Source organism: Lynx canadensis, chromosome A1, assembly GCF_007474595.2.
Source record: "Lynx canadensis isolate LIC74 chromosome A1, mLynCan4.pri.v2, whole genome shotgun sequence".
Taxonomy (NCBI): domain Eukaryota; kingdom Metazoa; phylum Chordata; class Mammalia; order Carnivora; family Felidae; genus Lynx; species Lynx canadensis.
In genome coordinates, this window is record NC_044303.2 from 53329819 (window position 1) to 53345763 (window position 15945).

Here is a 15945-nt window from a genome sequence, read left to right on the forward strand (position 1 = left end):
AATACCGTAAGACATTCAAGTGTTAAAAAGTGAAAGCAAAATGTCTTAGAAACAATGAACTATATGAATCCAAATACTGCTCAGTATTTGAATCTATTTGATTCTAGAGTTTAGAAAGTAAGAGTGTGAATAGCAAGGGACATCTGTATTTTCAAAAGAACAGAGTTGTGATAAAAGAGAAGAAAATCTGTTAAAAATGAAACCAGTGGAATGAAGTAACAAATCCAACAGAAAAGAAGATGCTGCAATTCCGAAGAACAAAGTCAAAGCATAGGCTGTGGCCTTTCAAACAACCACACTGTCTCTATTTTCCAAATGAGTTTCTTCATGTGCTTTATTTTTATATATTGACCTTACTGCATTCACCTGTGAATTCCAAAGATTTGTAAATTCTTTTGGATTTTTCACATATACTACCATGTCATCTGTGAGTAAATATAATTTTGTTTCTTCTTTTGCCACCTTTATACTGTTTATTTCATTTTCTTGCCTTACTGAACTGGTTAGGCCCCACCCTACTGAATAAAGTGGAGAATGGATATCCTTTCTCGTTCCTGATCTCAAGAGGAAAAGTATCCAATACTTCACCATTCAGTATGTTAGTAGATAAAATTAAGGAAGTTTCCTTCTATTCCTACTTTGCACATTGTTTATTATGACTAATAAATTTTATCATATGCTTTTTCTACTGAAATAATCATAAGAGGTTCTTCCCACCCTTCTCCCCCTTAGGTGAATTAAACCAATTTTCAAATGTTAATTCAAACTTGCATTTCTGGAATAAATCCTACCTGGCCAGGATGTATTATCTTTTTTCATATCACTAAACATTTGGTAATATATATTTTTTTTAATTTTTTCTTTTTTCAACGTTTATTTTTATTTTTGGGACAGAGAGAGACAGAGCATGAATGGGGGAGGGGCAGAGAGAGAGGGAGACACAGAATCGGAAACAGGCTCCAGGCTCTGAGCCATCAGCCCAGAGCCCGACGCGGGGCTCGAACTCCCGGACCGTGAGATCGTGACCTGGCTGAAGTCGGACGCTTAACCGACTGCGCCACCCAGGCGCCCCAACATTTGGTAATATTTAGCTTAGGATTTTTATGTCTACATTCATGAGCTATTGGCTTGTAATTTTCCTTCCTTGTAATATACTTGTCAGGGTTGGTGTCAAAGGTCTGTTGAATTCAAAAGGTGAGCTGAAAAGTATATGCTTCGTTATTAAAATGTACATCACTCATACCTCTTACTTCAAGACAAAAAACAATTCCCTAATAAGAAAGAAGTTGAAATCCATTAATACCTCTTTATCTTATTTCCAATGTAAAATATTACCAGCCACAACTACCATTAGTACTTGTAAAGAAAAACAGATTTTTCTCATGGATAAGAGTGGAAGGGAAAAAAAAGTGTTTTGTAAAAGTTACTAAAAATAGAAGACTTACATATTAAAGTCATCAGTGTTATTTTTTTAATAACTAATGTCCAAGTTGGAATCAAATATAAAAGGAACAGTTACTATGGTTCACTGTGACAATCAAACTAAGCTAGCTCTAACAGGTTTCTACAGCAGAAATGCCTTGTTTAAATGTAATAAAAAGAGAATATGTGAGGAGTTATGTGTATATAGCTTATTAATACAATTATTGTATGGTCAACTTTTATTATAAGTAAATTATTTTAACAAATCTAAACATTAATATGATATTCTCATAAAGCAGCAAACTGATGTGTTTTTTTCTATAGCAAAAACAACCTTAATTGGGAATTCTAACGAGAATAGCATTTTACTTTAAAGTTACATTTATAAGGGGCGCCTGGATGGCTCAGTTGGTTGAGCGTCCGACTTCGGCTCAGGTCATGATCTCATGATTCGTGGGTTCAAGCCCCGGGTCAGGTCTGTACTGACAGCTCGGAGCCTGTGGCCTGCTTCAGATCCTGTGTCTCCCTCTCTCTTTGCCCCTCCCCTGAACACACTCTGTCTCCCTCTCTCAAAAATAAACATCAAAAAAATATTTAAAAAATAAAGTTACATTTATAAAATATTTTCAGGGATTAACAAGTTTTTTCCCCCAAGAATATAAGCAGCTTAAGAGACAAAGGGATTAAAGAGCTTACAAAAAACATTTTAATGTCAAAGAAAAAAAATGTGTAGTCAGTAATCAATTGCTGCTGCAACAGCTTGATTTCCAAAAAAATCCAGCATAGCAAATAATTTTATAGAAATCATATTTCTCCATAAGAAAAATAATCGTAATAATTCTAACTAAATAATCTAGGTAATAATCCTGAGAGAGGTTAATGAATTAAAAAAAAAAAAAAAAAAAATCAGGTGCCCCTGGGTGGCTCAGTCAGTTAAGTGTCCGACTTCAGCTCAGGTCATGGTCCCACGGTTCATGGGTTCAAGCCCCTCGTCGGGCTCTGTGCTGACAGCTCAGAGCCTGGAGCCTACTTCTGATTCTGTGTCTCTCTCTGCCATTCCCCTGCTCACTCTCTGTCTCTCAAAGGTGAATAAATGTTAAAAATTAAAAAAAAAAAAAATCAAAAGTAGGAAATGATCATACATTCCCTTAACCTTTATATTTACAACAGCAAAATTATACAACAAATGCAAATTAAAAAAATCAAACGGTCACTTAGATGACTGCATTTTATAGCTCATGAAACAGAGGGTAAGACTTGTGTAGGATCATATAGACTGTCAGCTGCTAACTAAACAGCTGAAGTCTCCAAAAGACATGCCATGTTCCTTCAGAATACCACACAATTTCCCTTTCAAAGGTTCCATAGTACATATGTTAACATGTCATAACACAGAGACCAAGATATATTTTCAGATTGCAACAACAACAAAAAAAAGTACTGCTAAGGAACAACAACATCCTGTATCACAAAAGTCTGATACACCTAAAACTGGTCTGACATACAAACATTAAATATTCAAGTGATTAATCACTTGCTTCTTAGTCTTTAGAAGAGCTTTGGGAGATAATCTGGACAGTCTAAGAAGTCTTTTTTCTAGACTAACCAGGATGGTATACACACAAGTGCCACCTTATTCTTGATAAATTGCTCTATCTCTTGACAGGTACTCAAACATCATTTCACTGATCACTCTTTCCAAATAATACCTATTTAACAGCTACTGCAATACCTTAAGATTTAATCAATTAGGTTTTAAGTTTCCTCTCTCAACCCTCTCACAAAAATGGAATCCTAGAATAAAGAATCACTCAAGGGTTTACTCAGTGTTGTTCATAGAAAGGGGAAAATCTGTGTATATGTGTACTTCTTTGGTTTAATAACGACAGAAATACTGTATAAATACTAGCTTTGAGTACTACCCAGCCTTCAATTAAGAAGAATAAAAAAAGAATTTAAACAATATTTGATGACGGGAAACATTCTTCTAACCTTCCTAAGACTTCTCTGAAATACTAACCTCTAAGGATTCTTCACAGAAAACCCGTATAGACTTGGGGAACAGGAACAACCAAGAATAAGCAAAAACAAAACGCTATTCTATAAACAGGTTCCCTGAAGATGACTGAAAGTTACACATTTGTACATTATGGCTTTCCTCAAAAGAGTCTTAACAGTATTTCCTAAGTAATTCTTTTTCACAAACAGCCCACTACCATTAGTGATTTTTCACAAATTTAGTTTTTGGTATCTATATTAGTAAATGTATACTATTGATTCCAAGTTTATATCCCTTTTATCCTAAAGCTATACAAAACACATTTAAAAAAACAAAAGCAGATGCAAACATACCAGAAAGATTCTGTAAAACCTATAATAAGTACACATCAACTTCAGAGTTGAAACCTTAACATAAACAGATGTTAAGCATAAGGTTTTTAGGCCTCTCCAGAATTGTTCAGTACTACACAAAGTATAACAGACTTTATTTTCTTTATTCCTTAGTTACTTATTATCAAGGAAAATAAACCTAATCAAAGTAAATATTTAGATACAGCTAAATTCAGTACAATAGATTAATACATGGACAAATTCACAGAAATAAGGAGGCATGATATGGAAAAAAATTGAAGATTTCAGAGAACAAAGAGATTTTCAATCTTTAAAAGAATGATTTGAATCCACCTAAGGGGAAAATGCAATCCAGGAAAATCACCACCAAAAGAAGGAAAAAAAGGCAGGCAAGACTGAGAAACAATGAGCAGAAAAGGGAGCATTAAGGTAGAAAGGAAGGACTAGAGCAGAGGTAACTGCGCCAGAATAACTGAGGTCTGATGAAGTATAAATCAAGCAGTTATTTAGCCGGGGAAATGAAAGTTTCTGCAAGAGTTAACACTGAAGTGAGTCTCTGAGCAGGATGGTGGTAGTAGAAAGTACAGGAGGAACATGCAGCTAGGACACCACAGCTAAAGGCTGGAAACTGAGGGTGGCAGAAAGAGAGAAGTGGGTGACAAACACAAGTGAATGACTCTTGGGCTTTTGAGACAGTACAACTTAGAAAATGCTGATGTAACTTCCACAGGTTGGGGTACCAGAAATTCATTTATGTGGGAAATGGTCATTTCAGGCACATCATACCTGAAGTATTGCTGAGGTGCCCAAGATGAAAATCGGATATACAGAATTAGATTCAGATTCAAATTTCTACAATTGCCTTAGTTTAACATGGTAAATAAGGAAAAGAATACACTGAAGAACCAGTGGAGAAAGAAAGTCAGCCATCTCATGGGATGCTGGTCTATGGACACATGAAGTCAACTTCCTACATAATCTTAATAATGGAAAAAGCCACAGATGTGAAATAGGAGACCCACATTCCAGTCCTGCCTCAAAATTCCTAATGTATCTATCTGAGCCTTACCTTCCTTTTAAAGTGAGGACATAGAAATGAGAAAGACTACCTAATTCTATTCTATAATTCCACATACCTCAAATAAGACTAAAGAACAAAAGCATTCACTCATACCTAAATAGAAAAAAAAAAAAAAAAAAAACAATAACAACACATCTACACCGAACTGTTAGGTACATAAATAGTCTTAATTTAATCAGTGTTTATATCCTCATTTAAAAAAAGAAATGACAAACTGTCAGGCTATGCACAATAGCTGTTAGTAATAAATAAAAAACTTGCATTTACATCATCCTGTCCAGTTAAATACTTTTAAATCAATCATTTTATTTAATCCTCACAAACCCCATGAGCAAGACAAATATTACAATCATCATTTTACCAATGAGGAAGAAGAATCAGAAAGGTTAGGAGCACTGCCCAATCTCATGCTGTTAGTATGTGAAGAGCCAGAAACTCAAACTCAGGTAAATTCCTACTTTGTGGCCTTTTCTATTAGGCTGCCAGAGTTTTCAAATCAAAATGCACAATATCTCTAAAGAAAATATAGTAAATAAAAAGAAAAAACAAAAAGAAGGAAGCACATGGACACATACTGAAAGGCAGATATTAAAATGCTAATGCAAAAAGTAAACAAAGGCGGGCAAATAGTTTTCTTTTTCAGCAAATGAAAAGCAAAAGGGTAGGAGTAAGAGGTACAGATACTATTAAGAAGCAAGAGTTTGGAACTATGAAAAAAATTAAAAACTTAAGATGCCACCTGAAAACATTTATGAAGCCAAGACAAACACATCATGCTATTCTTCTTACCTTTTCAGTTGCTGAAACAGATGGCTTTGATACAAAACCCAACCTGTCCTTCACAGATAATTTAGTTACATTCTAAAAAAATTAAAATGGACATATTCAGTGTTTCCCCAAACATATAGGTCTGTTGGGATTTTGAACATTCTGATTCTACTAATTTATACTGACTCTTTTAAGTATTTTGATGTTAATGACAAAAACTTGGGCCATTTTCAAAGTGACAGAAAGAAAATGTGTATGGAAAAACAAACAGTATGCAGTATTACTCAATCATAAAAAATGATGCAGTAAGGTACTTACTAAAAGCCCCCTCCATCAATACAGAATCATAAATTCTTAGAATCCTATGTTGACAAGTAGGAAGTTTGAACATTGTAAATATTAGATGTGAGTATGAGTAATTAAAATATATGACTGCTTCTCGAGCTTAAAAGTAAATGCCATTCTTTCCTAAAGTATGTATGGTTTATAGCCAAATATACTGGATCTGGTGATGATTTGAGATCACAGGACTGGGCTTTTTTTTTTTTTTTTTTTTTTTTTTTTTTTTTAGTAACTAAGAATTTATCAATTTCCGTTCTGCATGTTTTCATAGAATCTCAATACCTCATGCTTCAGGAATTATCTAGGAACACTATTTTAAGGAAGTGGCATCCTATCAACATCCTACCTCTAAACAGCAAATGCTTAAACATCTAGAGACAAAAGAAAGCTAAGTTTCAGACGCTTAGGGTGTAGAAACAAGAAACTGCCACTCAAGTGTGGAAGGGAGGGGAAGGGAATGACATGTGCAGAAGAAAATCTGAAAGTCAGGAATAAGTGATGCAAAGTTCGGAGACTGCTGCATATATAACTGGAAACAGGATAGTATCAAAGCGTGCTTAAACTTGATGGTTTATCCCTTCCCTTCCCAGAAGCTTTTGGTTGAGTTTGGTGTACAATTTTCTCTGGAATAAAATTCTAGTTAAGTAAAAGATGACAGGAAAAATAAGATTTACTACACTGAACTTCATTTTTCGGGCAGTTTTGCCTGAAAAGTACCTCCTCCACAAAGTGAAAGAAAAATAAGTATTAATGAGAGAGAGGAATTTAAAATTCGAATACTATAGGAAAAAGTAGAATATGAAAATGTTATGGTAATGGTAAAAAGAAAATTTACAGGTGGCGTTCAAATATGTACAGACTATGATATTTCTGTATGAAATATATACAATTAACTATAATTCAAATCACAAGGGAAACTAATTTACTGAGAACCTGCTATGTGACAGACACAATGTTAAGACTTTTCATTTACCTGAGGAAGGTCTGAACTGGCACTTTGGGCTTCTGCCGGTTCAATAGTACTTGAAGGTACCGGACCCAACCGCTCTTTGACTGACTGCTTCACAACAGGCAAAATGGGCTGCTGGACTAAGGGCTGCATTACCTCAGAACAAGAAAAAAACGTTAACCAAGAGGATTAGTTCATGAACTTGGAAAGTAACTTTTTCTAGTTTGTTATTAAATTGCCCACACAGATACAGTTTTAAAAGCACAGCTTACAATGAAAACCTGTCTTCCAAATTCCTTCACACATACCCATAAACGCTTTTTTTTGCATAAATTATTTGTAAACTAGGGGAAAAAAATTAAAAATCTACCCTTCGCTGTATCTTTTGTATCTTTTAAATGAAAAGGAGAAAGTTAAATCGAGAAACAAATTGCTATAAAACTCTCCTACAAGCAATTGATCTAACTTTACAGACTGATTGGCTCAATGACTGAAAAACAGAAAGAGGGAAGGAAGGAGGGAGAGAGGAAGGGAAGGATTTCCAAGATGAACACACAGTCTGAGTTTCTGGAAAATGTATAGCTGCCATATACTGAGTGTCTACTGCCTACCAGGGACCTTTCTCTAACTTAGCATCCTATAATTGTCTAAACTAGGAATTCACTTCATAATAAAATGAGAGAACAGGTTGGAGACATTAAGTAACTTCCTTTAGTCTCTACAGCCAGCAGTGGAAGAGCCAGAATCTGAACTCAAGTCTACCTGACTGCAGTAACTCTGTTCTTAAACACTATGCTAAGAGCTTTCTAAGGAAAGCACTGAATTTCACACAAATCTCTCTCCTACCTTTGGAGAAGTAGTTTGTAACTGCTGGGTACTTCCTTCTCTGTGCCAATAAACCTTAATAAAGCGATTGTTTAGTACTGCTTCTGTACTTGATATTGCTTTCTTTGCTTCTTCATATGTTGCAAATTGGATAAGGGCACCTTCAGGATCCCCATTGTAAGCAACCTAAGATTTAAAATATGAAGAACACTGAATTACAAATGAATCCAGTGCTTCATCCAATAAAATTCCTCAAGAGATGAGATTCTGGTCCTTCCCGGTACTATTCTTTGTTTACCCTTTCTTTAAAGCTAGATTATTTACCATGGTTTACTTTCACTCCAGAAGAAAGGTAAACTGAGTACTGTTCAGAATAGAACCAGAGCCTCCTCTATGTAATACTTTGTAAAGAACGCTCATTGCACAAATGTTATATACAAGCAATCAAAACATTTCATTTTTTACCCCCAGTATTAATACTGAGAAATAATCCCTATATCAATGAGTGATGAGGCCAAGATCCAGAGTCAGGAGAAGCCAGTAAACTACTTTGAAAGAGGTGACTCTAACTAAAAATTACAGAAAAATCCATTTGTAAAAATTTCCATATTCGCAGCTGTCAAAAAATATTTCCAAGAGTGTGAGAAAATTTAAGGGGGGGGATTTACATAACAATAGCAATTACACTTTACACATAAAGAAAATGAGATTCAGAGTATGTGAGTCTGCAGATCCATACAAATAACAGGTAACAGATCCAAGGCTTTTCACTTCAAATTTCTTGTTCTCTCAGTAATAGTAGTGTTTTCTAAAGTGTGGTACCCAAGTCATTGATAGTGAAGCAATACAAAATAGGGACTAAGAGCACAGACTCTAAATCAAACTGCATGACTCAAACCTTGACTGCTATGTTCATGGGAGACCATGAGCAAGTTATTTAACCTGTGACTCTGTTTCCTCTTCAAAAATGGGATAACAATACCTCGCTCTGTAGTGTTAAGAATCAAATAATAATTTATATAGAACAGAGAATATATAGTAAGTATTCAATAAATATTTACTTTTACAAGGGTGATTTTAGGTAGCATGTTAATAATCATACATTTATTGGAATTTAAAACTTCAATTTTACCCATAGGCCTAATCAGAATAAAGTTCATTTTTAAATGATTTTTAAAAACATGTTTTGCAAATAATAATACAGGTCGTATGCATACACAGCAAAAGGCCTAGTAAAGAGATGAGATATTAACCTCACTAGTAACTGAGGAAATGCAAACTGAAACAACAGTGAGATACCGTGTTTTGCTCCTCAGCTTTGAAAAATTTCTTAAATTTAATTTTACCAGGGCAGTTAAACTGCACAAGGAAAAGAATATTCTGAAAACTTTTTGTGTCGGGATCTAAATGTGGGAGATACAATTGTATTGCTGTAAACAGATATTCAGAGACATTCAAGATTAGATAATTACAGGGTAATACGTATACCACAGGCCTATATATTTTTTATTTATTAAAAAATTTTTTTCCGAACATTTATTCATTTTTGAGAGACAAAGCATGGCACAGAGAGAGGGAGACACAGAATCCGAAGCAGGCTCCACGCTCTGAGCTGGGGCTCAGACTCACAAAGTGTGAGATCATATATTTTTTAATATATATATGTTTTTGATGTACTGATTGAATGATAAGTAGACGCAGAAATACAAAAAAAAATCTAAAATAATACATGATAAATTGTTAATAATGTAATTATGGGGATATATGGTAAGGGGAACTGAGAAGGACACACAGCTGAAGGAGAAACACTTTCTTTAAATTCTATATAAATCTCTATTGCCCCATACCAAGAAAGCATTCATTTTTTTCATGTTACTTTTATATTATTTTTTAAATGTTAAGAGGGGCGCCTGGGTGGCTCAGTTGATTAAGTGTCCAACTTCGACTCAAGTCATGATCTTGAGGTTCGTGGGTTCAAGCCCCGCATTGGGCTCTGTGCTGACAACTCAGAGCCTGGAGCCTGCTTCAGATTCTGTGTCTCCCTCACTCTGCCCCTCCTCCGCTCACGCGCGCTCTCTCTCTCTCTCTCTCTCAAAAATGAATAAACACTAAAAAAAGAAAAATTTAAATGTCAAGAAAGCAAAATTTTCCAAATAACATCAGCTGTACTCTCTAAAATTTATTCTTATTTTCATCAGATTAATGGAAAGAATTATTTTAGCTGACAAAAATGGGGGGAAAAAAAGGCCCTACATTATTTAACACTTTCAGTATACCTAATAATGTAAACTTAATACTGAATAACCTTACAAGTTAACATACACTCCAGCCAAGGTCTGATTTTAGGTGAAGTCAAATACAAATTACATTGATATTTAATCTTGAAGGACATTCAAAAGTGATAGGGGAAAAAGTAAATGTTTAAACTAATTATGGATTACATGGTTATTTGGGCCCCAAAGGTATCTGTTACATGCTTCCCAACACATACAGGCAGCAAAAATAATCAGACTGAAACTTTCTGCAGTAATAATGTGGAGAAACTAAGGAAATGAACACTACTATAAAGACTAGATTTTCCTAGTTTGATGATTTAAAGTTTTTATAATTCTATGATAACTTCTATCAGGTAAACAGTACATAAAATGTGATCAAACTCCTGCTTTTTTAAAGTAAAAAAACTTACTCAAAATCACACAATATTTCAAAAATATAGTTTCATTTCATTTCCAATTTTCCAAATTTAGAACATAAGCAAATTTTCCATATTCCTTTATAAAAGTATTCTTCCACTGTATTAAGTTTCCTCCTAAAATAAGCAAAAACCACAAAATTACTTCATAGCTCTTACCTGTAAGTTAACCAAGGTTCCAAATCGACTAAAATGTTCATTAAGTTTGCTGATATTATTTAATTCTGGAGGAACTTTTCTAAGTTCAAGTTTGGTATTTTCATTTCCAAACTGAACCTTTTTCTGGAAGCCTGGGCTGTTTGTTCTATTAAAATTTGGCCTGTAACAAAAATCAAGCTGATTAATACATTCATTTGTAAATCCTGACCCCTATCAAGTACAGATTAATGAGGTTTTACAACTTAAGCTTAATTTTTTTTTTCAAAACTGAAATTACTGGTTGATAAAGAAAATTCAAATTTCTTCCAAAAACTGAAATTTCTATTAGTAGTATATATATCTTTCATAGAAGCCAAATGAGAAGGGTTCTTGTCATTTATCATGTTCCACTTTAAATCCATTCCTACTTAAAATCTTAGCAGGAAAGATCCAGCACCCTCTTTCAATAAATTTGCATATATAATTTTTGTTGTACTTCTGCAAAAGCTAGCTTACTGAAATGTATCCTATTCTAAAACACTGATTAAAAACAAGAAATGACTGTTTCAACCACTTTCCAACTCAGAAAAAATGTCAAAACTACAGCCCATAAATTTGACTACTGAATAAAGGACAAAACTGTGGCCCAGGGAAGTTACCCTGCTTGCCTTAAATCACAGAATTACAGGCAGAGCCAGAACTAGGTATTAGCCATTAAATGATATTAAAGTATGAAAGTGTGATCCTTTCCTTTAACTTGCAAATATTCATAAGAGAATCATCACACGCACCCCAAAATTCAGATTCCTTACCTCTTTCTCTGAAGCCCTTCCCTGACAATTTGTGTCTATCCAGCCTCCCCTGCTCCCCAAAAGATCACTTTCTAGCTCTTAACAGGACTGGCCTACATGCTAAAGCCTCCTCCCAAACCAGACCCAACCTCCTTCCTTAATGGGCTCATGACTATCCTTTATATAGGTAGTTTTCAGTGACATCTCTAAGTGAAGGGGTGTTTTATGGGGAGATGCAGGATGACAGAAAGAGGAAAAACTGTGTCCTCAACTACCACACCAATTCCACTTGAAAATGCCTCCCAAGTGCCAATTAACTTAAAAACTTTTGGAAACCAATGTACACACTAGTGTGGCATCGCCTATAGAACAAAGTTATAGAGCGTTCATTTTAAAAGGGTATACTATACTGTCATAATAATATTCCAGTATTCTAAAAATCACTGCATGATAAAATTCCTCAATTTTCCCTGCCAGCTTACTTATCAAACCAGGTCTTCTTTGTAGGAGCTCCAGGCTCCCCGGAACCGATGGTTCTTTTCCTTGATTCAGAATCCACTACTATCCTCATACTGCTTTTATTAGGAGGCTTTTCTATTTGAAAAGAAAAGAGAGCACAGATTAATATTTTCTGTTTATCATAGCTATTTCCTTAAATGCAGAGTGAATACAAAGTTCTGGCTTTTGTCCAAATATACATTCTTGGAAGAAACAGTTAAATGTATGTTCACATATAGTACTTTAAGGGATTTTAACTTATTTTGAGTTCATGTCATACGTAAGTAAAGAAGACTCAGTAATTCTTACATGTCAAGTTAAATATGACTTTGTAAGCTACTTTTTGGGGGTGTGGAGGGTAAAATCCATATCACTGTTTCCATTTGCCATCACCCTCGCCATAAATAAGTAAATGTACAAATAAACAACAAATAAACTATCTTGAGGCTTTGAGTTCATAGTTTTGAAATCAAATGCACAACCTAAAAGATTCAAAATTTAATATTAATCCAATGACCTTTCTTTAAGAACTGATAACTCAGAGTTGCGACTGAAGTGAGTTGCCTATTTAAGTACCAACATAGTAACATAAAGTATACTTGACTTTAAAAAGTAAATATTCAAGACTGAAATACAGTGCAGAAGAGCTATATATATCTGCTACTTTCAACACTTTACATTTACTTTGTTGGAATTTGACAAGCACAGTACATTTAACCTGTTATTCCCAAATGACCCTAAAGCTTAAAACATGCAAACCTTAATCCACACAGAAAAATATAATGGATACATTGATTGCATATATCCTATTCTTAGTATTTTTGAACAAATAGCTAACCAAAGGAACTGAGGATTTTTCAGCACAATCTCTCTCGTGGATGGCTACAACTATGATCTCCACACAGAAGATCGTATCAATCTTTCTACCACACACAAGCTCTGCTCTAAGAATAAGTCCTAAATTTTTAATTTGTTGGTTTTCTTTGGCCATCTTCTGGAAATCCTACAGGTTTCTCAAAATTCACTACAGTATATACAAAATACAAATTATCTTTATATCAAATGTATGTTTTAAAATCTTTGTTAAACATTACTATCAATGAAACTAACATTCTCCCAATCATATTGATTTCTGACTCTGCCCATATCCCTTCAATTCATCTTGCATATATTTCCTCTCATTTCTCACTGAGACAATCTTAGTACAAACTTGCATTACTTTTCACGTAATCTACTGTACTAACTGGATTTCTGCTTCTGGATTCTCCTTCCAGAAATTTATCCTACATAAAGAACTGGCAAAATCAGTGCCCCACAGCTCTGCTGCTTTCCTCCCTCTTCAGCCTCTTCCTCTAAACTGACACTTCCCTCCCATTAACATTGAAGCAAGCTCGGGGCGCCTGGGTGGCTCAGTCGGTTGAGTGGCCGACTTCGGCTCAGGTCATGATCGCACAGCTCGTGAGTTCGAGCCCCGCGATGGGCTGTGTGCTGACAGCTCAGAGCCTGGAGCCTGCTTTGGATTCTGTGTCTCCCTCTCTCTCTGCCCCTAACCCACTTGCATTCTGTCTCTGTCTCTCTCCTAAATAAATAAAAACATTAAAAAAAAAAAAATTGAAGCAAGCTCAAATTACTCCTTATTTATTTATTTATTTATTTATTTATTTTAATCTTTATTTATTTTTGAGAGAGAGACAGAGTGACAGCAGGGGAGGAGCAGAGAGAGAGGGAGACACAGAATCCAAAGCAGGCTCCAGGCCCTGAGCTTTCAGCACAGAGCCCAACATGGGGCTCAAACTTACGAACCGCGAGATCATGACCTGAGCCGAAGTTGGACATTCAACCGACTGAGCCACCCAGGCCCCCCAAATTACTCCATTTTTAAAAGAAACTGCATAAAACTACTTCCTCTCCAGACACAGGTGTCTCCCTCTCTCTCTCTCTCTCCCTCCCTCCCAACCCCACCCCCCCCCAGCTATTTCCTAAGAGGTGTCTGTCTACATTTGCTAACTTGCTTCCCTACCACCAATTTCCTCTGGAAATTGGCAGCTGCTTCCATTACTGAACTTAACTTGTTCATCCTAAATTCCCTGATGTCCTAACTTGTTGCTTAAGCTTATAAATAAATCCCAATCCTTCTCTTATTTGACCTCTCAAGAGTATTAAATGCTGTTGATCACCTTCTTCTCCTATCTTCTCTTGATTTGCAGGACTCTGCAACAGGATTTTTGACCTTACTCCTGTCTCCCAAGCCTGGATCAGTAGGTTTTCTGAAGTCTTTGAGCTATCAAATATCCTTTTTTACTTTATTATGTTCTTTACTTGAAGGTTCACTAAGAGAGACAGTAGTAAGTTTTCCCCCCAGTCACTGTGATGTGTTTGTTCCAATTCATCTATGTTCTCTATCAGATTCTCTTTCATTGTTATTTATTTAAGACTGTTAAAAAACAAAAGCAAATTCTTCTTGGTATACAATTAGCAAACGTGTCTATTAGTTATATGTACTGAGTTTTTCCCCCAATATCCTTTTAATGAATTGTTTTTCTTGCTGACAGCAAATGAAAAACCACTCAGCCCTTATTTCTATATATATCCAGTGAAGGGAACATCCATCAAATTCTCTACCTCCTTAGAAATCTGAAAAGAACAATTCTCAGAGCCCCTCGGTCACTTTTATACTAGGAATTCTAAGGCATCAATGCGCCTATATTTTTTCATTTGTTTAATAATGAGAATTCCTCATAAGTTTAAAGTATGAAACATAATGATATAATTATCACATAATAGTCTGTGACAAATTTAAATTAAGGCCATCTACAGACTATAAGAAATGTACATACAGTATTATATAATAAACAATATTAAAAACTTTTAATTATGCATCCAGGACAATAAATTTCAAACCAAATAGGCAAAAGATGAAAACTTCTTAGGGGGAGAAAGAATGACAAGAGTTGAGAAAATAGAAGTATAAGTACTACTCAATTTAAATGGGCTGCTAAATCAGTTCTGTGGTACCGAGAAACAATGTTATTACTGGAAAATATATTCCTAAACCAGGTCACAAAAATAGTACGGGGTGTATCTGAAGAACAGTACTAAAATAATCACTATGTACAATGATTCTATAGGAAAAGGCATTTAAATTTCTAACCATATATACTAGACATTTCTCTCTCAACAGGGCCACTTCCTGTAACTTGTAACTACAAGCATGTGGAGCTGAAACTACCCTCAGTGCAACTTCTACATTGTTGCAAGATTGTTTGCAGGGAGTGTGGTCCTTCTTCCTTTCCTTAATAACCAACAAAAAAGTTTGCCTGGCATTGGAATGGGTCTAGTAAAGACTGATCTGTAGTAGCATATATTTATGCCATTCCAAAGCAGCAAGGTAAGAGATGACTTCACGTGGGAGGTTCCAGTAAGAGCAAGAAGTGTTGATTGGCATGATGAAAAGAAAATACGTGCTAAGTAGTGACCAAAGAAAAAAAGGGTTTTCTCTGAACTAGTCAAGTAAGAGATTTGAGGGATAAAGAGCCACAATCTTAAGTGGCTTATAACTTTCATTTATGAGAAATCTTATGTCCCTTACATAAAACTGTTAAATCTTTTCTTCTCTAGTTGTTGTTAATGATAGCTATTAGAATTCCTCAATGAGAATTTAAAAGGTATGAAGGGAAAGGTGGCATCCACATGAAATGCTTTCCTCTGATGTCAAAGACGATATAAATTAAACTGGATATAAATTATAATGTTCCTCATATCTCTATTATAAAAAGTGCTTTGAACACTGAAGTTAAATGCTCAGAATCCGATAGTTTCAACAAACAAATCAAAAAATGCAAAGTATAGTAATCACAAGCTTACTAAACCACATTAGGTACTGACTGTTAATTAACAAGTTGGGTTATTTTATTTGTGATTAATGAGGCATGACTTTTTTTTTGACTAGAAAAAAGAGACAGCAAGGCAAGACTAGAAAGAAAATGGGATTTAAAAATTAGTTGAATATAGGAAAAAGATCTGTAAGTATTGGCCTACATAATATTTTCCATTATGTCTAACAATCCCTCATCCCCTGATGTCAAAT

At 35.0% G+C, this 15945-nt stretch overlaps 1 protein-coding gene across 14 annotated transcripts in view; it reads right to left on the reverse strand.

Annotated features, from left to right (window-relative positions):
* The window catches only part of RBM26 (RNA binding motif protein 26), an 86081-nt gene that overhangs the window by 30622 nt on the left and 39514 nt on the right, over window positions 1-15945 (reverse strand). For 8 of the 14 annotated variants that reach the window (XM_030312445.1, XM_030312435.1, XM_030312418.1 and 5 more), the window contains 5 exons: window positions 11843-11954; window positions 10591-10750; window positions 7761-7925; window positions 6939-7070; window positions 5645-5716 (listed from right to left, as the gene is read on the reverse strand). In XM_030312445.1, the coding sequence (XP_030168305.1) occupies window positions 5645-5716; window positions 6939-7070; window positions 7761-7925; window positions 10591-10750; window positions 11843-11954 (641 nt within the window). The remainder of the gene's footprint in view (window positions 1-5644; window positions 5717-6938; window positions 7071-7760; window positions 7926-10590; window positions 10751-11842; window positions 11955-15945) is intronic. The other 6 variants (XM_030312481.1, XM_030312472.1, XM_030312454.1 and 3 more) reach the window with 3 other exon arrangements.